The following is a 24,688-nucleotide window of genomic DNA, read 5'->3' as shown; positions in this document are numbered from 1 at the left end:
CCCGCGGGCTGCGCGGTTTGAGGTAACCCGTGTCCCCAACCGCCGCCCACGGCCGTCGGGGTCTGCCGCCTCTTACCCACGGGCAAAAGGGAAAAAATGGCCTCAGACTCCCGCTTGGCTGTTTGTGCAGAGTTGCAGTCAGCCTTACTTGCAGCTATTTAGAATGCTTACTTAATGGTTACAAAATACGAGTACCAAAACCAAGGTATTGCAAAAATACGAGAGTGCAGAAAACCGGCAGGCTTAACATTGTTGGTTACTTCAAAACAGAAACAACATGCTATGTTTTTCCATCATCCAGGTGTTAATTTTGAGATTACATTTTTAACAGGGCTTTTACTTAGTTAGTTATTTTCTTTAAACCAGTTGATCCAAATGCACATTCTTAGGTGCTCAGGCTTGATTGTTTTGTTCTTCTTAGGTCATTAGAGTTTTCTTTATATTTGTTTGGAAGAGTCGGAGTTGTGCAATGTCTGAGTAAGATGGCCTCTTTTTTTTTTTTCTTCAGGAAAAGAGCAGCTTTGAATAAGTCACATTTTATAAAACATCTCACATGTCAGTGAGTACACTGTGTGGCCAAAGAAAGTACAGCAGTCGGCCTGTTAAATCCATAACCTACAAAGAAAATGAGATATCGTAATAGATTTAACAGATAACTGTATCAAGGAATGTTAATACTGTGCCCAAGTATTTTGGAAGATACTTGGATGCACCTTTCTTGTCATGGGGGTGCACAGTGCTCTCATGACTGCTGCCCTGTGATATCGGGTCTGGGATGCTCTAATTAGAAGGTAGTATATCCACCCTTCACAGTGTCTGGGTGATCAGCGTCCCTGTGTTTGCCACATGTAACACTTCTGAAATCAAATTTCAGCTTTAAAAACACCACTGCAAATGGTAATCCGGAAATGCACTGTTTCTTGCTGTTCCTGATAGACACTTAACCTTTAATGCAAAGTTAATATTGTGTCATAGAAACATAAAAAATAGTGGAACAGGATAAATTTAAAAAAAAGTTGAGTTTTTTTTTTCTGTAGCTATTAAGAACACGTCACTATTGAAGTAAATAGTAAACTTAAAAAAAAGAGTGATTATCCCTTTTTTTTGTTAGCTTTTCATTAGCTTACATTTTGACAGAAGCTATTACCAAGGTAACTTCCTAGGCACAGAAATAGGAATGTGATTTCTTTCTATTCATACATGGAGAAGAAATAATTGCAAAGAGCATGTTTAAACGTGGTGCTGATGATAACATTTCAATACCCTGGAAGTTATGACTCTTGTGAAACTGCATTTCATGAAAATGATTTCCCTACAGTTGCCTTTTTTTAACAAAAAACTTCTAGCTTCCACCACAAATTTTCTCCTTTTGAGATTCATCCTTCTAGCACACAAGCTGTCAGGGATGCTAGCTAAGCTGTGTGCAACTGAATTGTGTGGTTTAACATTTGGTTTTCTATGTTGTGTATTTTCTGGAGTTAGAGAACACACCACATCAAAAACTAAACTTGGGCTAAACAGCGTTGAGCACATTAAAAGTAATTCTCAATGTTTAGTTGAATGCATCAATCTTTTAACTAGGAAACTAAGATTCACTTCACTCACTGGAAGAATGCATAGATACTTCTTATTGACTTAGGAAAAAAAATCATATTGTTTTAGTGAATCAGAAATACAGCTTTATGCACATTACACCAGAAGTTTAATATGTGAAAACCATAATTAATTATCTGCATTGATGTGGTTTTTGTTCTTCCTTGCATATTTTAGATCTTTTGAAATGTATTACTGTTATTTATTTATTTATTTATTTATTTTTAAGTATGAAGTATTTGTTAACATTTCATGAACTTGTGGACTGAAACAAAGTAACAGCTGATTGATTTAACCTTGGCATGTCACTGTGACCAGTAAAGGTGGCAGGTGTTCGTTAAAGCACGCTTAGGTTATGTCAGACTTATGAGGTGAAAAGTTGATCTTTGAGCACTTGAGAGCATTGGCTTTTTTAGTCCTTGAGGGATGTAGTGGATTTGAGTAATGAAGGTTTCCACTGGTCGAGAGCTCGTTCTGTGCAAGAGAAGTAATCTTGAGCTATACCTAATTCTAACCAATAATTAAAAGAGAATAGCTGTAGTGGAAATACTGCTCGATGCCTGCTTCCTGATCTCCAGGGTGAAACTGATCTTCCTGGCCAAAATTTGAGCGTAATAAACCATCAGTGACAGTCTGTGCTGTTTGAACATTATGTTCTTTTAGGGGAATGCAGAAGCTCTTCTGAATTAATTAACATTCAGGAGTCTTAAGTTTAGCATGGGTATGGTCTGTTGTTCCAGTAATACATTATTACCAAATAGCTGACCTTTGAGGGATATTTCTAGATAGACCAAAAAAGTAGATGACTTGGTGACCTGCTTATTTCTGTACTTTGAAAGAAGGGATGTTCACAAGTTAGAACTTCATAGTGACTACTGTGGAAAAAGTTATAATGCAGTGACAAATGGTAAGTAATGATTGGGAAGGGGTTATTCTGTCTTCAGTTAAAAGCTCAAGATCTAGATCGCTTCATAATATTTTGAATAGTGCATTTCTGGAAAGTGATTATAAATTCCTACTCTCACCTCCAGTTATTAGAAATTGGGGACTCTAAGTCACTATTGTCTTGCTGCATTATCAGCTGATACGGAAAGTTACAAATAATTTTTCTCTTTATAACAACCTTTACATGTAGGAAGACATGGGTCTCGCAGGACAAAGTGCTTCCAGTGGCCAATATTTTCCAAGTTTTACTATTTGCTCTCTTCTAGACCATGTCTAAATTGACAGCAAAATCTTTGAAATATTAATCCAGAAGAACCTTTATCAGTATTATGGATAACATTAGAGTAGAAAATTACATATTGTACAGTACACATGGTACTCATATTAACTCATGGTGGTATGAGAATTGCAGGTTTTGAAAGTTAGTAACATTTTGGACTTAATTCAGCTTGTGATCCACAGTAACTGATGATCTTTCTCTGTTGACTCGCTGCTTACCTGGTTATTCTTCATCTTGCATTTGAATGTTTTAATTCTCCCTAAGCATACCACCACACGCTTTCCTTTACTGAAATCTATCTTGTGGATTTTTAGATCATATCTTCAATTTGTGAAAATAATTTTGTATGCTAATCTTGTTACCAAGATTTTCTGCTGTTTTAGTTCAGTATTACCAGACTGTTTTTTTGAAAATGCCCTTACTTTCCTCATTCCTATTTAGTGAAAATTGTAACTAGGAGCAGAAGGGGTTTCAACAAATTGCATCCATGTCAGATTCAGGTGGCACCCCACTGGAAATGTTCTCATTGAGGAATTGACTCAGCCTCTGAGAACAGAATTTTTGCTGTTGTACACATGACATATAGATAAAGCGTGTCTGTGTATTTTCCTTTTGAGAATGTTTGGTGAGATGTATCAATCACTAAAGCAAAGGTGGATCGCTGTATACTGCTTCCCTTTCACCACATCTCAAGTGACCCTGTTGAGGAAGGTTTTTTAAGAACAAATACAATTTTTGTTACAGCTTCAAATTCACTTTGGATTAAGACTGTAAAGATTTTCTGTTCAGCATATTTATCCTGATAAGCCTGGGGCGTTAGCAGTGTACTGTTTCAAAAGTCTGCAAACACAAGGAGCTATGTTTTTGTGCCAGCAGATTTTATTTTCTCTCCAATGTTTTATTTTGTGGATGGCAAAAACGATTCAGAGGACTCCTTCCACCACCTCGAAGGATTAATGCATTAAGCCTCTTTCTCTAGCCTTTTCTAAACTTGTGCAGCTAAAAGCTAATAAATACACTAATATCTTCTTCTCGTGTGGCTTACTGCACGTGCAAGGAAAGTGGATTGGACTGTTTTGAGCATTTATTAAATAGCCACCAGGTTTTTCTATGGTAGCGTAGTTTAGAAACTATTTGTTTGCTATCAATATTAGAGTTTTGACAAGTACATTGTTTTATTTTGTTCCAGCAACCCAAAGAGCTACTCATTGCTCTCTCTTAGGGACCTTTTGTGTGCAAGTAGATCATGTGAGTCCTAATAGGTCACAGTGAATAAATAGCTCAGCTGAAATCGCTGTGCTCAGAGTATAACAAAGGCTTTGTTCTGCTGGGCACAATGGAGCCAACAAAGAACAGTAGGAGGGTGATGCTAAATGCTATCTGTGTGAATTTAATTAAATACTAATGTGCAGTGGACTGCCAGGGAGGCTTGACAGCTGCACTACATTTGTCTGCCCTTGTTAGTCTCCCCAAAAGAGCATAATGATCACCTTGTCAGCTGATGTTTTTGCCATCCATGTGAAGTGTGTTTACAGAGGGAAATTAGTGTTAGTATTCAAAATCTGGTACTGTAGATGCACTGTAAATGCACTGTACTACTGTCTTACTCAGTTTCTTGCTTTCCAAGAAGACTTTTAAAGAGGACTCTGTCATCACAAAGTAATTTATTTTACAGTGTGAAAAATTTAACTTAATGATTTCAGGTCCTCCAGCTTCTTTTGGAGTATGTTTTCTACCAAAATGCATTTTTTGGGGGTGGTGGTACTGAAGCCTCTGTTGGAGAAGCATTGTGGTTTTTTTTTTAAAAATGTTTTTGTGCAGTTTTTGGAACTTCAGCTTTTCTCAACACAAGATGTGCTGCATATATTCTTTACTTTTCACTAGGTAGGGTTATTTCATCCAGGCCATTTTATTTGTGAAGCCGTAACCGTATTGGATGACAGTAGCTGATGGGTGTCGCTTCATCTGCTCTGTCTCCCTTAATTGTTGTCAGCTATGGGCAAACTATACATGTTTTAATTGCATTTTATTTGTTCTGAAAAATGTTTGGGGACTGCATGGAATTGTCCTTAGAATAAGGCTAGCCCATGGGAGCACTTTCCTCTAGACCTCAGACTCTGTGGGTCACTGGAAACCTTGCTGAAGAGATTGGCATGAAGACCAAACAAGGGGTTTTGTTGCAGCCTTACCCAAATAGCTTAGAAATTGGAATAATTTCTTCCCTGTTCCTTGCAAGTAGTTGGTGGATGGAGGAGAGGGGGAGAAGGTGAAATGGAGGAAGGAAAATATATCTTTTCCTGTTCAGACAAGAAACAGGAGGAGGAAAGAGATTCCTTTGTCAGTGTGCAGACCAGAGGAAAGGAGGAGCTGAGGGAAAGCAAGTTCAGGAGGAGGAACTTACTCATTCTGAACATCAGTTCTGTAATAGGGCTCTTCTGTATCTCCACTGGCTCAGTGCAATTTCAGCATTATTTTGTGGTTCTGTACTTTCAGCGGTGCAAAATGCATTGCAGGCTTACATTTTCTTTTCATGAGTTTCTTCTGCATACTATGAAATTTAAAATAACAGTAGGGTTTTGTGCAGTCTCTGAAATTCTACTTAATAATGGCAGAGTTGTTATTTTTGAAGAACAGGGCCATTTTATAAATACATACACTAGAAGTATGACTGTTTGCGGTGTTGTTTAAAAAATATATTGAAAGCATAAATGATTTTAGTGTATTGTATTATATAATGGGCCTGCAGCTGACATGTGGGAATTAGTATTCTGATCTCTTAAACTTATCAGAATGGAATGTAAAGGTACCTTCCTTCTATTTATAAGAGAAGATTTCTGTCAGTACTCGTTACCTTAAGATAAGTCAGGAGATACTTAGTGGAAGACAAGATTGTGTGTTAAAGCTAATTACTATCTAATGTAATGTAGCTGCAAGTGTCCTTAGTGAACAGTCTCTTGTTCCCTGATTTACCAGTCACAGTAGAAAGTGATCTCCCTCAGTTTCACGTTTCTGCATTGGAAGTACCATGCTTGAAAAAATACAGAAATAATAAATTTGAGTTAGTGTAGTGCTTATGAATCCTGGGAAGGAAATGATGCAATATGGGTAAGCTGTGTAGCATTAAGTTTTCCTTTTCTGACCTGCCAGTTCTTTGTAATCCCGTGTACAGAAACTACCTGGAGGGGGCGACAGGGCAGTTTTGCAGCTGTGACATCTCGAACCTTGTACATAAGGCTTCCTTAAACAGTTCAGATAAGAGGTATTTTTTAAACGTTGATTTCCTGCACGCTTGAGATGTGCCATCACTGGTTATCCACCACCTTAGCTGGACAGTTTATCCTTTGATTGTTACTAGTTGTTGTTGTAGTGCTGGTGGTCCAAGGATATGAGAGGCAAGGTATATGGGGAGAAGCATTATAGAGTGTTGTAAGGGGAGAAGTGGTCTGTTTTATTAAGCCTACTGATCGAAATATTTGGAAAAAGCATAAGAGCTTTTGGCATACAGCCATCATCCTGTATTCTTGATGACAAAGAGGATTGGTGTGATAAAAATCTTGACATTATTTCTTTGTGTTCCTCCCTGCAGATTTTATCAGTTTGGTTAGCAAAGGCTCTCTCCCTAAATATATCTTCTTTTGATTTACTTTTAACATTGGATGTATCTGTATGTGATGGTACGGTGTGGTTCAACGCCTTTGTGTACCCATAGTTGATCTAAATTTTAGGCCTTCTTTCCATGCATGAAATTTTGATACCGTCTGGTCAAGGGGCTATCAGTACTTCAATTGAATTTTCCCCCCTTTGTATTTATATTTTTTTATTGACATGTAAAAATCCTTTGGAGAGTTTTGATCTTTGACAGTCTGATTCTGTTCAGATTAGTAGGACTTTTGCGTTTGAATTCTTTGGCAACATGATTAGGATCTAAGTGCAATTTGTAATCATACCATAAAGCCAAAAGTTCCTTTTTCATACTACTTCCATGTTGTTTCTTAAACACTTCCTTAAGGCTGTATCCTTGTATGAACTGTCTTATTCTGGAGACTTCTATGGGTCTGTCCTGGTTTGAGGGTCCTTCTTCAGCTGTGTACAGTGTAACTGTTTTTTTAGTTTTGCTACATTTATCTGTTAATCTGAAGTGTGTTAACAAAAAAAAAGAAGTCTTGTAGAATGTATTTATCCAGGAAATGAGGTGGTTAAAGGTGCTTTGAAATATATGCATCCTAAGCATGTCACTGTCATACTGACTTTAAGAAATAGCTATATATATATATAATTATATGTATAGCTAAATATGTAGTTATACTTGCCTGATATTCCCATGGTATTGTCATGCATTTCATAGGCTTTGAAGTTGTGACTGGTGTGTGGGGCTTGTTTGGGTGGTTGGTTTTTTTTTTTTTTGCTTTTGTTTGGTTGGTTATTTTAACTGCTAAACTGGATACAAGCTTGTAATAAATAAATTCTCATCTCTTAAAAGGCCCCTTCTTACAGTGTTTAAAAAGAGTCCTTATTTTGGGATTGCATCTAACTTTTACCATGAGAACACACTGCTTTATCTATGTGGTTTTTTTTGTTTTTTTTAATTTTGTTACTGATTATCTTACAGCCTTATAGTTTTAGTTATAGCCCTTATGAAAGTATAGAGACAAAGATGTTGGAACAAAGCTTAACTATGGATTTTATGTAATTACATAGGCAGCTCATAAATAAATAGTTGAAATTTTTTTTGTAGATATCTTTCTCCAGCAATTATCAATATAGTTTCTAATTATCTAAAACCAAGTATGAAAACATCTGCATCTCACTTCTACTTAGGATAGTGAAACATTATTCTTTCTTTTTACAAGTAGGATAGTTAGTCTAACTTGGCACGATTGTTTTCTGCCTGGGCCTAGAGCTCAGTTTTTTGTGTGTCCTAATTTGCAATGATTGGAAAGGCTCTTTTAAAAGTTTAGGGTCTAATCTCAGTATTTCAGAGCAAGGAATTCTGAAAAATAAGATCTGTATTTCTGGTTTTTTTTTAGGGTACCTTTGAAAGTGGAACAAGCAAACAATGCTCGTGATGCTTTGGCCAAAACTGTGTATAGTCATCTGTTTGACCATGTAGTGAACAGGGTAAACCAGTGTTTTCCGTTTGAGACTTCTTCTTTTTTCATTGGAGTTCTAGATATAGCTGGTTTTGGTAAGTATACTTCAAAAGAATAATTATTTTTCCAGTTGTCTGTTACTGTCACCAAAGATTCAATGATAAATTCTGTAATGGAGAGTGGGAGGGTTTTCTTTTTGGTGATTGTGGGTGGAATGGCTTACAAGGGCTTAAGAAGACATCAAGAGAGCAGATAAAGCCTTATTTTCGTGAGCTACAAGAATGTAGATGAGGTCTAGAGCTTCTCCTGCTGACCTAGTAACACTAGCAAGCGGTAGTTTGAAGCTAGACATCTTTGTAATGATTTCAGATTCTTGTAGTGTCTCCATAGATGTAGCTTTTGAAGGACTAAAAATTTGGAATGGAGTCTTGCTGTGGCCACCCAGTAAAACTAGGAAAGATATTGCATGTGCATGCTGTTTTCCCATTCAGTCCTGAGAAGATCACTGCATACAGACAGATAGTCTCTGAATGAAGTCTCTGAATTAAGATACTGTTTCCTAGAGGATGGGTAGTTCTGTTACAGAGTTGGAATTCAGGCTGCTGGTTGCTCCCTGGAAGTCGTGGGCATTGATGGTTCCCGTAAAGCTTTTGTCATGTTTGGCTCCCTGAGATTCAGAATAGGGCATGTTAAGCTAAGGTGTTCTGAGAACTGTAAAAAAGGGAACCTTTGGTTTTCACGCCTTTAGAGCTATGATGTCCTGTGCCAGCCTGTTGTAACATGATGCATGAGGATGTGTTGGTACAGTTTCACTGTATGGTAGCATCTTGCTTTGGTTTGCTGCCAGTGTAATTGTATGTTATTTGTCATAGAAATATGATCTTCCACAGTATTTTTATGTGCCTTATGTGCAGCCTGATAATATGTAAAAGCTTTTATTTTACTGAAAGAAACAGATATGGATCTGAACATATCTTTAAATGTTAGCGTTGTGAAGCTTTTTCTTTCTTCTCTGATTCTGTGATATTTTCTTAGTTACTATCTAACAAATTCTTGGAACACTTTTTTTCATAGAAGTTTAACTTCTGTTTTTCAGAATACTTTGAACACAACAGTTTTGAACAGTTCTGTATTAATTACTGCAATGAAAAACTGCAGCAATTTTTTAATGAAAGGATTCTCAAAGAGGTATGTTATGTTTGAGGATTTATTTTTTTAGTAAAGAGATACTTAAGCACTGCTTTCCATAAGATTGCATATTATGCTTAGATTAAAAAAATTCAGTAGACAAATTGTTTTCCGACTGTGAGGTATCTGGTTGTACTATGAAAGAATATAGCTTTTTGAAAACCAACAATCTTTTTTCTTCTTTTTTATCATTCATTAAAATGAGACATCCTGATACTGGACAGTGTCTTATACCTAATGGGAATATCTAATTGCCTGGGCCTATCATTAAGGAGGTGAAGTTGGAATATATTAAACTGTGGAAGGAAATTCTAAAATATGTGTTGATTCATGCTGCATTTAAAAATGTCTTCATGTTTATTTAAAAAAACATTTTTGGTGGCTAAAAAAAGTGTATGGTGAGTGGTTGTTTATCTTTTAATTTTTTTTTTTATTATATTTTTTTTTAAGGAACAAGAACTTTACCAAAAAGAAGGCCTGGGTGTTAATGAAGTGCGCTATGTAGATAATCAGGACTGTATCGGTATGTGCTTCTTGAAATGTCAAGCTATTCGTTAGTGTCATGGAGAAAAAAGCTTCAAGCAGAAGAGGCAAAATATGCATAGCACTAGTAATTTTATACTTTTAATGACAGTTGCAACCTTGCAAATTCTTCCAGCTTTGTATAACATTCAAGTTCTAGTTGGTATTGTCCTAACAGTGTGTAATAACTGCAGCTGGGACTTCTGAATTTCTTGTGCATTTTCCTAGGAAACTAATTAGAACACCTAAATAGGGTAAATAAAGTGAAAAAGTGTGTGAGGGTGTCTGGGGAAAAATATTCCGTGAATTAAAAAAAAAGTAAATAATCCCATCCTATTCCCCATACCTTTTTTTGAGCCAATGAGCACATAAACAAAATGAACTATAGGCAACAGGCTGTAGATGTTTGCTGCTTTTAGGCTTCTACAGACTGGTACACCAGAGGCTTTTGTGATCAAAAGTTCATCTTGCTTTTGCGTTTATGGTAATTTGCTTATGGCAAGTAGTCAGTCCTGGCTGAGCAGAGGATTCAGAGTGACAGAAATCAACATCTGTTGCAAAATGTCTGTTTTTTCTGAGTTTCTGTAGCTATGCTGAAGAAGTTTTCACCTTGTCAGATAGGACTGTACGGTCACTAACTCTGACTTTACTAATGACAACTCTTGTCAAGCAAACCTCTTAGCCATCTTGTGAAAAAGCAACAGGAAGGTATTTGGAGGAGGGAACAAAAGTGTAGCATCAGGAAATAGGTGACTTCTTTAATAATGTGTTTAGCAATGTGTAGATGAGCCTGAGCTTGTTCCCAAAAATGTTGTTATAGTTTAGAGACTGTCATGTTTCTTTTAAAAGGATTGCTTCCTCCCCAGTGCATGTGTTTTTTGAAACATACCTCAGGATCAAAAGGGGTTCCCTGGTGCCTATTGGAAGACAAGGTCTCTGTCTGACTCAGTGGGAAAATGGGTCAGGTTGTAGAGACTGTTGCCAAGTTGTTGCCTTTTCCTGCCATATAAAAGATTTGGGCAGCTTACCTAAGAATGTAAGTAGCAGTCCCTCAGTCATGACCCCTTTTCCTATTCCAACCAACATTGACACTACACCACAGATTTGACACGTTTCTTCATTGTACGAGTTATTCTTAGGTAAGAATAAAATTATAGCTTAGTGGCATGTTTGGCATGTTTTCCTGTTTCCTGTTCTTGCATAGTCAGGAGAAAAGGATTTTCTACTGCCTTTTGAAGTGGGTGAGAAAAATATTGTTGTTTTCTGTCAAAATATGATTTTGTTTAAGGTGTTGGACCAAGCCAGTGACTGTCACAAAAGAGAGTGTTACTATGTTGACATGAAAAAAATTTTAACACTGTGGAAGAAACTTAGAGGCAGTCATTGCTATGTTAGAATGTTTTGATGGAATGGTAGTCATTTCTAGCTAAATTAGCTTGTTCAGATTTTATAAGCATAAATTCTTTAGATCAGGGCTATCTTTGTGTTTTATATATAGTCTCATAGTGTTTATGATCTGTGGTAAGTGTTCATAGGCATTGTTGCAGTACAAGCATTAGTCATTTCTTCCTTTCCACAGGAAAAAAAGTAGGTAGTGAAAATTTCTTTTACAAGAACAGTTTCATAGACAATGCAAGAAAGTTTTAAAAGCTGCAAGATTCTGGTGTCTAGTAGTTTCAAGAGCATGAATTTCTATGTCAGCTTTCAAGGGCTTTTGTGTGTGCATGTGAAAGGGCAAGGAAATACATTTGTAAAAAGCTGTGGAACCACCGCTGTATGCTCAAGGCTGATCTGCCTTTCTTAAAACAATCTCATTTCATTTTTCTCCCTGGATCCTGTTGTGAATGAAAGTATGTGCCTTTTCATGCTTTTAGTTTTGACATGTGCTAAAACATGGATTAAAAGCTTTAAAAACCCCCCAACAATATAAGCAATTATCCCATAATGACCTATGGTTGTACCACAGAAACATTTAGGCACCTTATGGGAATTAGATGACTTAATTCAACTTGAGACCCAGAGTAAAAATCAAACAATCCGTGCCTGATCTGTTTTCCTTGGTGTTCTTTGTGTGAGAGTTAGAACTTCGTATGTATAGTATATCGATTAAATCAGCAATTCGGATACATAGAGTTAATTTGCAATGACTTTTTGTATTTTGTGTTAACAGCTTTCCCTAGATACTGTTACACAGAATCAGATCAGTAGCATTTTAAACTTGTAATGTTCGGCTCTGATGTGAGGTTATATATCCAATTTTTGTAAACATATTTTGTTTTATTAATAGATTTGATTGAAGCAAAATTAATAGGTGTACTGGATATTTTGGATGAAGAAAATCGTCTTCCCCAGCCAAGCGACCAGCATTTTACTTCAGTTGTGCACCAAAAACACAAGGACCATTTCAGACTCTCTGTAGGTTTATTTTTGCTGTCTGTCTTGTTTTAATAAAACAGTTCTTGGAACAGTTGATAGTAACACTTCAATATAATGAAAACCTTTCCTAAGAAATCTCATACCAAACCAGTCTGCACAATCCATATTCTTTTGTTAGGGACAAGTTTGGTTATTAGGTTTGTTGAAAAGTTCACTGGAGGCTTAAGTCTTCTAGGAATTTTAATATCCCTGCTGAAAATAAAGCCATATTCTTCACTTACATTTGAAGTTTGTTACCATGTAATGCATGAAAAGGAAAAACCCCCACATTTTAATTAAGATTATTTAATATCAGATGAGCTATTTTGTTGTTCCTTTCAAAAATTGCTTGCTTTGGAGAATATCTGACTCACATGGAGTGTCTAGCTGTCACTTCAGAGATGAAAATAGGGAACACACAATGAAAACTTTTTTGTTTTTCTTAATTCTTTAACATACAGCACTCTGTGGAAGGTTAATGCAAATTATTGCAATTTATGTACATGACTTTTGTTGAAATGCAAAAAAAAAAACCAACAACAAAAAAACCACACCCGCACAAAACAGTTAGTTCCCTCCTGAAAAAATCCAAGCCAAGGGAGCCAAATAAAATAAATAAAATTATCATCCATTTAAGTCTCCACTTAGTCTTGCTTAACTGGATTGCTATGCAATGAAGCGTTTTTGTTGGTATGTGTACGATCGCCTAGGTAGATGCCTTTTAAAATATACCATCTAAAAACGTATTTTAAGCTTCTGCCTAATCCTGTTTGTGTGACAAGGCTATTAATCAGCTGTGGAATGAATGGCATAGCAATTTGTCATTAAAGGCAAAAAGAAAATCAACTAGCTGGTGTTAGCAATCCTAGTGACTTTTACTTTGAATGTGAGGTATCTAAAGGTGTGAATGAGAGCGAAAATAGATTTTTCAAACATTTTGGTTTGAAAGGGAATGGCAGTGGTCATCAAAACTGTACTGCAAGAAATGTCATTTTAAACACCCAGTGCTCCTGGCAGAATCACGGTGATGTTTTAAGAATAAACTTTTCCTTCCTCTCCAGTGTAATTCTTTGTAATTCAACTTTTTAATTCCAGATTCCTAGAAAGTCTAAATTGGCTGTTCACAGAAACATCAGAGATGATGAAGGCTTTATTATCCGACATTTTGCAGGAGCAGTATGCTATGAGACGGTAACTTTACTTACACAAAACTATTTTTGTTGCACTTTGTAGTACTTTTATATTTTTCAGTGTATATTGGTTAAATAACAAAATTTCCTTTCATCAGAAGAGAAATTGAAAAGTTGGTATGTCTTAGCTGTGGCAGAATCGACAGTTCTTTAACTTCTCAGATTACAGACTGTTTTGGTGACATATTTTGGTGACATACATTTTGTGTAAGAGTTTGTTATAAATCTATGGGTAATGGTGCCAATATTAACTATACTGATTCATGATGTACTGCAAATATTACATTAACAGACATTTGCGTCTTGGAGAGAGGAATGTAATATGTGATATATAAGTATTGTTAGACTTAAGAGTAACCTTGTGGAGGCGTGCTTATCCTTGTATGCAACCAGTCTTTATGTTATATTAAAAATCACATTCTATACTTTTGTTTTCCATTTCTACTGGCAGTAGAATTATTCATGTGAGAATATGAAATACTTGAAACTGTTACTCAAAATACATTGCAGATTCTAGTACTTTGAGTATTCATTATACAAAAACATTGAAAGACTTGACTAATTTCTGAAACATGTTTTTTTTTTTCAGAAATAAGAGTTTAGGATAAACAAAAGATCCATAATGCTTTGTTGTTCTGGTCTGTAACTCCAATGTGTAAGAGGGAAGCTACTTCCAAAGATGTTTCTTTGTCATTTGAAAACGCGTACTTTAAGGGCTGCTTCTTATTTACTTCAAAATGCTCCAAGAATGATAATGATTGCTGTGCTGTTTTGAAGTAGGCACATTCTGTAAGTCATTTGACAACCGAGAAAGAAAATTGAAGTCTGTGTGTTACCTACCTGATTTTTCTGAGGTCACTCAGTGAGTCAATATCAAAATAATAAATAAAATTGGAACACATTTGTTCCAAGTGCTCTGTGTTGAACTGTGTACCTCATCATGATATATTAATAATACCTTACCGTGTCTTCAGGAACAGAGGAGCCAGATATGAGAACATAAGCTCTGCTGTCAGAGCTAATCAGATAGGAGGTAGCTTTGGTCCAGAAGCTATGCTAATATGCTTGACTTAATTTATCCCCTCCCTCAGAGGGACTTCCTTAGTCTGGGCCTTAAAACTTTTGGACTATAGCTGCCTTTTACCTCACCTGTCACTTGTTTCTGTTTCTCACTACACTTGTGGCAGTTCTCACAATCTGATTTGCGGCGAGGATGTTCCTCTGGCTGCATTCATATTCCATTCTTGTATTTTCATAGTCCAGGGGAATTTTGGAGGCCCATGTTTGTTCTTTGATTCTCATCAGCATTAGATCCTTTTATGGTATATCTGCCAAATTTGTATTTTCTTCTAATTAGTCTTGGCCTCTTCTGTTCATAAATATCAAAGTCACGATTAAAGTTGCATCAAAAGCTATAAGAATTTTGTTAGTGTGAAATTGGATACTAGTGTCTTGATTTCGGAATTTTGGTGTAATGTATTGTTCTTCTAAAAGTTAATGAGACAATTTAAATAAACCAGAGAGGTAAGGTTTATAGGAAGGGGCAATATCTTTTATTAAATCAACTGTTCTTAAATAGTCATATTACTACTAAAATAACCATTTTTTATTTCATTTTCCAAACTGTGTAGATGCACCAATTAAAGTGTGCATAGTAATTCCCATTTTACAACAGATCTTAAGTGATATTGCAAGCAGTGAAGAATTAAGCTTTTCAGAACTCCGAAGTGATGATGTGCTGTGTGCTGGAAGTGGAAACAAGGAGGATAATCATTGACAAAAACACAACTGATCTCTTAAAAGGCACTAAACCTTACCTTGGGTTTCATGATTCCTTCATCTTTCAAATTTAAGAATATCTTTTTTCTGTCATTAGTGTTGTGTGTGAAGTTGAAAAATTATTTGAAATAATGTTTGAATATTTATACCACATATTCTTGCTGCTTTTTGAATTAAGTGTATAACATTGTTTTCTTTAATTTTCTTTAAGACTTAAGTAACTGGGTCAGTGAAACAAATGTACTATTATTTTTTGGGTTGTCTTTTCAGATGCAATTTGTGGAAAAAAACAATGATGCTTTGCACATGTCCCTCGAATCTCTTATATGTGAATCCAAGGACAAGTTTGTTCGACAGCTATTTGAATCTAACACTAACAACAACAAGGATCCCAAACAAAAAGCTGGGAAGCTTAGTTTCATCAGTGTGGGAAACAAATTCAAGGTAACATAATATAGCAAAGAATCTTATCATCTTGTAATATATGTCACTTTTAAGTTAACTGAAATAAGCACAACCTAAGGTTGGGAGAAGTAGTAGTGACTTAAGATTCATACAAAGAAAAATTTGTGAAATAGACCTTTTTTCTATTGATTTATAAGAAACCACTATATTCAAGCTACATGCTATGTGTTTCTGTCAAAAAGATGTTTCATAATACTCCTTACAGAGTTTATACAGTAATTTTTAAGTCAGAATTTTGCAAAGCCACAGAAGTCCTTATTCAAAAGGTTTAAAGGCTTGAGATCCAAGTTTTGATTCTGTGGACTTTAAGGGATTCTAAATGTGACAAAAGGTGTTCTTCTGTCATATCTTCATTGTGCATTCTAGAAGATGTATTAATTGGCTACAGTTTGCCATTCTCAAAATTCAATACCTAACCTAACCACTGGTTTTCCTCTTCTAAAATACAGTCATGGCTTTCGCAGAAAGATTTTCATTGTACTGAATGTTTCCTTTCTTAATACCTGAATCTGATGCTTCTCCTCATTTTCTCCTTTCTTCTGCTTGTTGTAAAGCTGATCTTCAAACCTTGTCTTCTCCAAATGTTTTCTTCATCCTTTTGTCATTCAGCAGTTTTATTTTAGCTGGACTATTCCAGCTCAGGATGGCTAGAAAGAGAACTATAGGGGAATTAAGAGATGAAAAGCAGGCACAACCATGGGCTGCAGGTAAATTTTTCAATCTCGTGGATTTACTGTTGGTAGAGCTGCTGCAATTTCAGCAAGAGCTCTTCTCAAGACAACTGGGCCAGATCCAATGAAGGATTTATATGCCTTCAAGTCAAGTGCCACAACATTTTTGGTATGCTACCTTACCTAGGACACCTAAAACCCCACATCATGTTCCTAGCTAGACTACCCAGTCCCTGGGGAAAGCAGGTATCTTAACCCAAAAACCTTCTTGTAGAGTGGGGCACTGCCAATAGCAGAAGAGCGTTTCTGCATTTCTGTTCCATGTCAAGGTTTAGTGCTGAATTGGGACTGCAAGATAAATTCCTACTTGCATAATCATATCTTGTGGCTAGTGTTTAGAACTGTTCTTTAAAATGCAGGGGCTGAAAACCAGGAAGGATATGGTAGCAGCACTTGCCTTTTGTATAGCAACAGTATTCTGCTTCAGGTTGTCAGGACACAGGTCTATACTGTATTTAGTGTTCTATGTCTACTGTATTTCTTGTAGCGCCAAGTTATTGGTCGATCTGACATAGGGGTTTCTCCTTGTACGTTTCTGGAGATGGGTTGTTATGTAGCCAGCAATTAAATTTTAATGGGGCCGGGAAGAGTAAGAGACAGAGCCTGACTGCTAAGGTGGTAGTTTTGGTATTTAACTGGGCAGCCTTCTCTCTTGAGTTTTGCTCTGATGATAATTTCCTCCTCATTATATAGTGGTTGTAGAATTAAACAGTAGCAATTGGTTTAATATAAAATGCATGATCAGACTGAAAAATGGAATTATATACAGATAAACCATCTCTCCTGAGCAAGCCCTGCAACCATGAGTCTATTGTAAGTGAAGCTAGGATCCTTTTTTTTTTTTTTTTAATAACTATGTTTTCAAAATAAAACCAACTGTGGGGTCTTTGAGATAATTTACACTTTCTTCCACCTGGGTTCTGAATTCCTCTTGGATTTGGCACCTCATGTCCAATAGATGCGGACATGTGAATGACACCATTGTCCGAGGAGGGCTGAAGTAAAAAGGGAGACATTTTTTTATGTTAAGGAGCAATTGAGTGGGAAACTTCTTGGATTGCCTTTTGGACTTTGGTGTTCACCTCTTCACCTAGAACATGACTAAAGTCCTCTTTGGATCTGGCCCATCAATCTCTAATTCTTTCAATGTTTTCAAGTTTCATGGCATTTTGAATGTATGTGTTACTTCCAGTGATTCATTTAGTGTTACTTTCCCAGACACAACATGTGTGCTGATGAACACTAATAGCCTTGAAAATTTCACTTCAGCTGACATCAAAATAAGTTCCATTATCTTAGCAGAAATTTCATTCTTAATGCGTCAGTATGTAAGTCAGTCTTGAACTCTTCTAATTACATCAGTTATTAGATGATGTTGCAGGGACTTCTCTGTATGAAATTCTTCACACATCCCTTCCTTGTAAGTAATTAAAATTAATTCACATAAACCAGTTGAGGAAATAATGATTAATTAGTTCATCAGATATACTCAAGAATCTTTGGGATAATTTTACCTTAATGCCGTAATAATGGATTAAATTGTCATAATTCAAAGAGCAGTAGTTTTAGCAATGTTTTATTCATATGATCATTTAATTAGTGAAATTTACCTGAGAATGGCTCTGGCTTATTTCTTCTCAAATCACAGAGCATAAGGAAGGGGTATTTTTCCTCTAACAGAAACGTATTTTGTTGATGGAAATTAGGCTGTCTCCTCCAAAATTAAGCATTTCTAACTTAAGAAAATTTAAAGAGTATATTCAAGTAGAAATAAAGAGTGTGTGTAAGTGAGAACCAAGCCAGAGGTTATTAGTGTTTGTCATGCCTCTTGTGACATTCCTTTCTTTCTAACCATATCTATGATAAATTAAAAAAAGCTCAGGCCAGTTTTATCCACTGGAAGGATGACTGGCAGCTGTAGGTGATGCCTATTGCCCATACAAATTTGGTTTCTTGGATTCAAGGTAATTGAAAGATCTGGTTTAAAAAAATAATAGTCAAAAGTTGGGTCATTTCAATTTTGGTTCGAGCACAGAAAATGAGGAATATGTTAGGACATACAGAATTTTGTCTTACTTCAGTCTATATACTTTATGCTTGCTAGTAAACTAGAAAGGCTGGCACAGCAGTAGTCTATGTGATAAAACAGACACATCTGTTTCCTGATGTGGTTCTGGAGTATATTGAGTCCCTACCAGTTACATTCAATAGCAACTGTAACTTGTTTTCCCTGATATCCTTAAGTCTCTGGTGATCCGGTACGCTTGCCCCCAAATAATCATAGGACTGCAATCTTTTCTCGTCACGGTGTGTTTAAATCCAACCTCAGTAAATGTGACTTTAAAACTATAGTCTTGTCATCAAAGGAGAATTAAAAATTTGGAAGTTTGGAGTTAAAAATAGAGTATGCAAATTCATTCACCGAACTGTTGACTTAGCTTCAAAAAAACCCAAGAAAACCCCAAGCATATGTGTTTTCTGTGTTAATTATTTAATATACAAATATATATTTGCTAGAGGTTAAATTTGGGCTTTCACAAATTTTCAGTGTATTCTTTTCTTTATTATTGCTGATCAGTCTCATTTTCTTCATAACTTTATTACATAGCCATTATTTCCTTTATTTTCCCAAATGGGCTTGCACTTTTTTTTTTTATAACTGTGTTTTGGTAAGTATCTAGTCCATTCAGTATTGTTGTACAATTCAACACAAGCAATTCCCTCAGGACCATTCATGCACACTTGCATGATTTTGTCTGTTAAAATTTGTGAATGTTTGATTTATCAATTCTGTTTGATTTACTAACCATGAACATGCATGCAGTAATGATATACCAGTATTCCGTGTGTATATTTCTGTAGTTGTCATGGTAAGACTCTTGAAATACCTGTTTTGTTTTACAGACTCAGTTAAATTTGCTTCTTGAGAAGCTTCACAGTACTGTAAGTATATATACAGATGCAGGTTCCTAATTTTCATATTCGATTATCTCGATATGTCTTACAATAAATGTGATAAGTAATTACTTAATTATGTGGCACTTTTGAAATGTCTTGCTATACAAGTGATGTGAGTTACTTTAAAAAAACCCCACTACCTTTAAAAAAAAACCCCAAAACGTTGTAGAATGACAGTTACACAGTTTGAGTAAACAATACGAAATCTGTCTGGGCTGCAACCTACTTTTTTGTCGCTTTTACTTCTTTGCATTCACTGGTTATCGTTGACTAGTTTGCAGAAGATTTAAAGATGTTATTTACAAGTAAGGCAAATAATTTCCTATTAATTTCTGTTTGTAGAGTCCATAAAGCTGTTAAAATGTTTCACTTTTGTGATAGGTTCTTTGACAATCTGTGCATTTACAGCCTAATTCCCCTAATGAGTGTTTGCTAATTTAGTTGATGTAATTTGATAGTTTGTGGAATTCTCCATGTAGTTCAACATACAATTTTTTTTTTTTCCAGAACTTGTATTTGTAGGAACACATTCTTGTTTCTCTTGACTTCATGGTCTAGGTCTAACCAATTCTAGATATGAAGTTATGCTCTGTCAAAAAAAGCAAAAGGGGAAAAAACATGGGAAACAAATGGGACAAGTGCTGCAGTGTAGCCAATATTAAGATTTTACTGTACTCATAAGGCTGGTCTGAAAGAAAGATGATCTCTTTCACACAGAACACTCTGGAACTGAGACCCAGTCCAGGGAAAAAGTATGTGGCCAGACTTGCTGTACTCTGAGCTTAGCTAACCCATAACTGAGGATGTGTTGTTAATATAGAGCTCCCTTGGCAGGTGCTCTCTCACTCTCAGCTGAGAGATGGCAAAAGAGAGAAGACACTGCAAACCAGGAGTAATATTATGTTCTCTCAGTCCCAATTTTGTTTTAGTATATAAGGTAGGTTATAATTAGCAGCCACCTGTTATAGGAAAATCTGAATAACTGGGTGGGGTTTTGCAAAAATGTCATTCTTAATGAATGTGAAATCATCAGAGAAAGCAGTGGTCAAAACTGTAGAGACAGCACACATGGTGGTAAGAGCAGACTGGAGCAACATGGGGGAAGGGAGAGTGAAGCCATGAGCCAGAAGAAATTGTAAAAAGTAAAAGTTAGAAGAAAGGAAAGTCGAGTTCATGTGACATAATTCCAATGTCAGGAGGCTGTTAGAATGTTCACTGATGTGAACGCTGGAGGACTGAGGCATTTAGGTGATGTGACTGTAGAAGACAATGATAGTAGTAGAATCTAGACTGCTAAATTTTAATCAGATTGTACTAATGTTAAGAACAACAACGGTTGAGTGAAAACTCAGAAGTTGAGGATCCAATTAATAGCTTGAGCATTGAGATCAGTTATATCAAGGCCAAGGCTAGAGTGAAAACATGATATATGAGAGAAAAAGAATGTCAGCATTTCTCTTTTAGAAAGCTATTATTTTGTATCTTTTTCTTTTTTCCACCCATGATTCTTGAATGATTAACTGTTATTTCAGGAGGTTTAAAAATGTGTAGATTCTGCTAACTTCTTCTTTTGGTAATAGGGATCTAGCTTTATTCGCTGTATCAAACCTAATTTGAAGATGACAAATCACCATTTTGAAGGAGGACAGATCCTCTCTCAGCTTCAGTGTTCAGGTAATGTATGCCTCTGATACTTTTCCCTCTATTTATTACTTTGGGCAGTATAGATTGATGTCAGTTTGAAATATGTGAGATGGAAGCAATATTTCCTTGCTTGAACTGTTGCTTTTTAGAAGGTAGCTTATTTATGCCTTATGAGCAGTTATTTTGATTCTTAGTAACTTAGCTCTTGTTTAAGTCAATAGAACCCTAAAAATAATTCATCTGAACAGCCGTAAGGTCTCTTCTTTGCAAGAAGAGTTGGTGCCAGGGGGATGGGATCAGTCTTTTTTCAGTGGCGCCCAGTGATAGGACGAGGGGTAACGGGCACAAACTTGAATGTAGGAAGTTTTATCTTAACATGAGGAGGAACTTCTTTACTTTGAGGGTAGCAGAGCACTGGAACAGGCTGCCCAGAGAGGTTGTGGAGTCTCCCACTCTGGAGACATTCAAAACCCGCCTGGACGCCGTCCTGTGCAACCTGTTGTAGGTGACCCTGGTCTGGCGGGGGGGTGGACTAGATGATCTCCAGAGGTCCCTTCCAACCCTGACCATTCTGTGATTCTGTAATTTGCATCAACTGTTTTTCTGTTGATTATAATGAGAGTTCAGACACCAGCTGCATATGTAAGAACCTGTGTAGCCATGTATTGGTACATAAATTTAGATTTCCTGACCTGGAGCTGAATTCCATAATAAGGCAGTAGTTCAGTCCAGAACAATGTAATTTGTTTTATATTGCTGTAGCAGTTGAAGTGTTAGAAATTCTGTGTACATTTAGAGGAAGTCGGTGTTAGCTGAGATATCACATCTGTTTTCTTTGAATTTATAGATACTATGGTAGAATTGAATTGTCTTGGTTCGCTTTTTCAAAATCTCTTTATACCACTGTTAATTTGATTTGGAACTGAACTTCCAACAAGGGCACTTCAACATATTCTTTCCTGTTGCTTTATATACTACAGATTGCGATGCTTCATTTTCTTGAAATGCTAGGTGCTTTCCAATTTTACAGCTTTATTGTCAAGGATGAATATTAGCGTTTCGCTCATGCCCCACTGGACAGTAGAAGGAACTGCTTGCTTGGGAATTACAGTGCTAGTATTGTTCATTTTTCTGTATTTTTCTGTATTTTCATATTTTTCATATTCATTTTTCTGTATTTTTGTACTTTCAGCAGCTTGTGCTTAATTTTTTCTCTATTTGTAGTTAAGATAACTTCAAGGTCCTGCAGCTGATATTTTGATGAGTCCATATATTTAACATGTCATGTTATCGTCACAAAAGCTTAACTTTTCAGCACTTAGAATTTCCATTAACATCGTTAGCAGTAGGTCTCTTCAGATTAAGTGCATTTGGCATGTCAGAGAGGAAAAAATAACAAATTAAAAACCCCCCCCCCAACAATAGCAATGCTTTACAGTAGTCTTACAGGCTCACTTTTCCGTATGTGTTGAGCAACAGTAAATGAAGCTTAATCTAGTAATATGGAGTTATAATATGTAAAGTTAAAACAGCAAGATTTAATGCTATAACATATTTTTTGAAAAAGAAAGACTTAATGTAAACAAATCAAATTTTCATTGAAAGCAAATATGCAAAAAATTCCATTTAAAGACAGGAATCACAAGTTAAGGGCTAACTGAAAAACAAATATGCAAAATCTGTTGATAGGGTTATGTAAAGAAGTGGCAAAAACTGGCATGGCCTGTGCTGCTTGAACCTTTTACTGACTTTGTGTCTGTGCTTTACCAATGTCCTAGTTGCAGCCAAACATTAAAATGGGATGTTAAAATTGCAGTTTAGCAGTTTATACCTCGTATTGTAAGTACACTGAATGTTCGAGCACTGCATATGTATTTGACGCTGTATCTGTAGCTCGTCTCACAGATATCATTGATGTGATGAAACGAAGGGCCTGGCCAGGCATTGTTAGCTTTTTTGGTTATTTTTCTTTAGAAATTAAAATGTCAAGTCTTCTAAAAAAATATTTACAAGAAATACTAGAAACAAATTCTAAATGTGATTGGCTGTTACTTCTCAAATAAGGAGAAAATTGTATGTGTTCATGTCATCTGTTCAGTAGTAACTTTTTTGTGAATGATCACATGATCAAGAAATATTAGAGGCTGCATCAAGTCCCAGCTGAACTTTGTGGTTTGGTCTGAACAACATCTTTGAAGCTTATGTCATAAACTATTGGTTATCAAAAAAATCACTGCTTCCTTTTCATTTTACTGATACCAACTTTTGTGTATGTGTTTCTATGAATCTAGGAATGGTGTCTGTTCTGGATTTGATGCAAGGTGGTTTCCCTTCACGAGCTTCATTTCATGAACTATATAATATGTACAAAAAATACTTGCCTGAAAAATTGGCTCGACTGGATCCTAGGCTTTTTTGCAAGGTAAAAAAGAAATTCATTCTTCTTCTATATCATCCAGGACAGAAAGTGTATTGGGGGGGGGTTGTGTGGTTTTGAACTTTTTTTTTTGTTTTTTTGAAGGAGGCAGAATATAACCCGAACTGTTTTCTGTGTTTCAGGCACTATTTAAAGCCTTGGGACTGAATGAAAATGATTACAAATTTGGGTTAACCAAGGTGTTTTTTAGACCCGGCAAGGTAATGTTTCTCTTGGAGTTCATGAATGTGAATCTAAGAATAATTTTGGTTGGAAGGGAGCTCTGAAGGTGGCATTGCTCAACACATTGCTAAAAATGCAGCCAACTTAAATAAGGTTACCCTTTTTTTTTGTTTTTGTAAATACTGTCCATTTTCCATTAAAAAACCCCCAAACTGATAGACTCCTGTTGACTTAAAAAGAGCAAGTCAGAGCAAAGGCAAAATATTTTCTAGTAAAATCTATTTATAGCTGAAATCTTTCTGTGATTCTGAGTATTGCTGCTGCTATGCAGAGTAAGGAGGGAAAGTAGGGAGCTGTTGTGACTAGAAAGGAAAATTATAACACAAGAATGTTCTTACTGTCATAATTACTGAAAAGTAGAAGTACAGGTTTTTCAGAAAAAGTTGCCTTTAGTTGGACATTTACACAAAGGTTAAAAAAGGCCGGAGTACGTGTTCAGGATGTAGAGAAACAATTAATTTTCAAAAAAGTTGGCAATAAATATTTTTAGTGATTAATAAGTGCTTGGATTATTCAAAGTGCTGTGTTGCACATCAGTTAAACAGAAAAACAAACAAAAAGCCCCAGTAGACATTTTTTGTTACCATTAAAGAATAAAGTGATGCCAGACATACCTGCTCACTTGAATTAATTGAAAGCTGATATAATGACATAGTTTACATTAAAAATATTTTACCTTTTTAAGTCAACATCCTCGTAAATAATAATGTCTAACCTCCTCTGTTGTCCTAATTTGTAAACCGTTTATTTCTTTATTTATTTAGTTTGCAGAGTTTGATCAGATAATGAAGTCTGATCCGGATCACTTAGCAGAGCTAGTTAAACGAGTGAATCGCTGGCTTATCTGCAGTCGTTGGAAGAAAGTTCAATGGTGTTCCCTCTCAGTGATTAAATGTATGTATTCGATGTTTTATTAAATCAAAATGTTTGTTAATAATACAGAAAAGCAATTTTTATCACCTTGAAATGTGGCTAAGGACACGTATAGCAGATAGTTACATACTAAAGTCTGAGTCATTCCTTTCAAGGTTGGTGAGATTATTTTTTTTATGCTTTATGTTAGGTACATATAGGGGGGCTTAGAGCAGAGGTTTTTAAAAGCGGACCGTACAGCCCACCACCAGTCTCCTGTGTCCAGTCTGCTTGGGTGCTTACTGAAGCCTGGGTAGACACTTGCAGAGAAATAACTAGCTCTCACGGGTCTTGCAGGGGAGAGACTAAATACATCA

At 36.0% G+C, this 24,688-nt stretch overlaps 1 protein-coding gene across 1 annotated transcript in view; it reads left to right on the top strand.

Moving 5' to 3' along the window:
• MYO6 (myosin VI) overlaps positions 1-24,688 on the top strand; it is an 82,297-nt gene that overhangs the window by 34,642 nt on the left and 22,967 nt on the right. The window contains 11 exon segments of the mRNA XM_009895762.1: positions 7,846-8,003; positions 9,005-9,096; positions 9,547-9,619; positions 11,906-12,033; positions 13,129-13,224; positions 15,273-15,446; positions 19,103-19,141; positions 20,737-20,830; positions 23,092-23,222; positions 23,360-23,437; positions 24,224-24,353. Coding sequence (XP_009894064.1) covers positions 7,846-8,003; positions 9,005-9,096; positions 9,547-9,619; positions 11,906-12,033; positions 13,129-13,224; positions 15,273-15,446; positions 19,103-19,141; positions 20,737-20,830; positions 23,092-23,222; positions 23,360-23,437; positions 24,224-24,353 — 1,193 coding nt within the window.

This window comes from Charadrius vociferus, unplaced genomic scaffold (assembly GCF_000708025.1).
Source record: "Charadrius vociferus isolate BGI_N301 unplaced genomic scaffold, ASM70802v2 scaffold362, whole genome shotgun sequence".
NCBI lineage: Eukaryota > Metazoa > Chordata > Aves > Charadriiformes > Charadriidae > Charadrius > Charadrius vociferus.
Note: the sequence above shows the minus strand (reverse complement) of the source record. Positions and strands in the feature narration are given on the sequence as shown.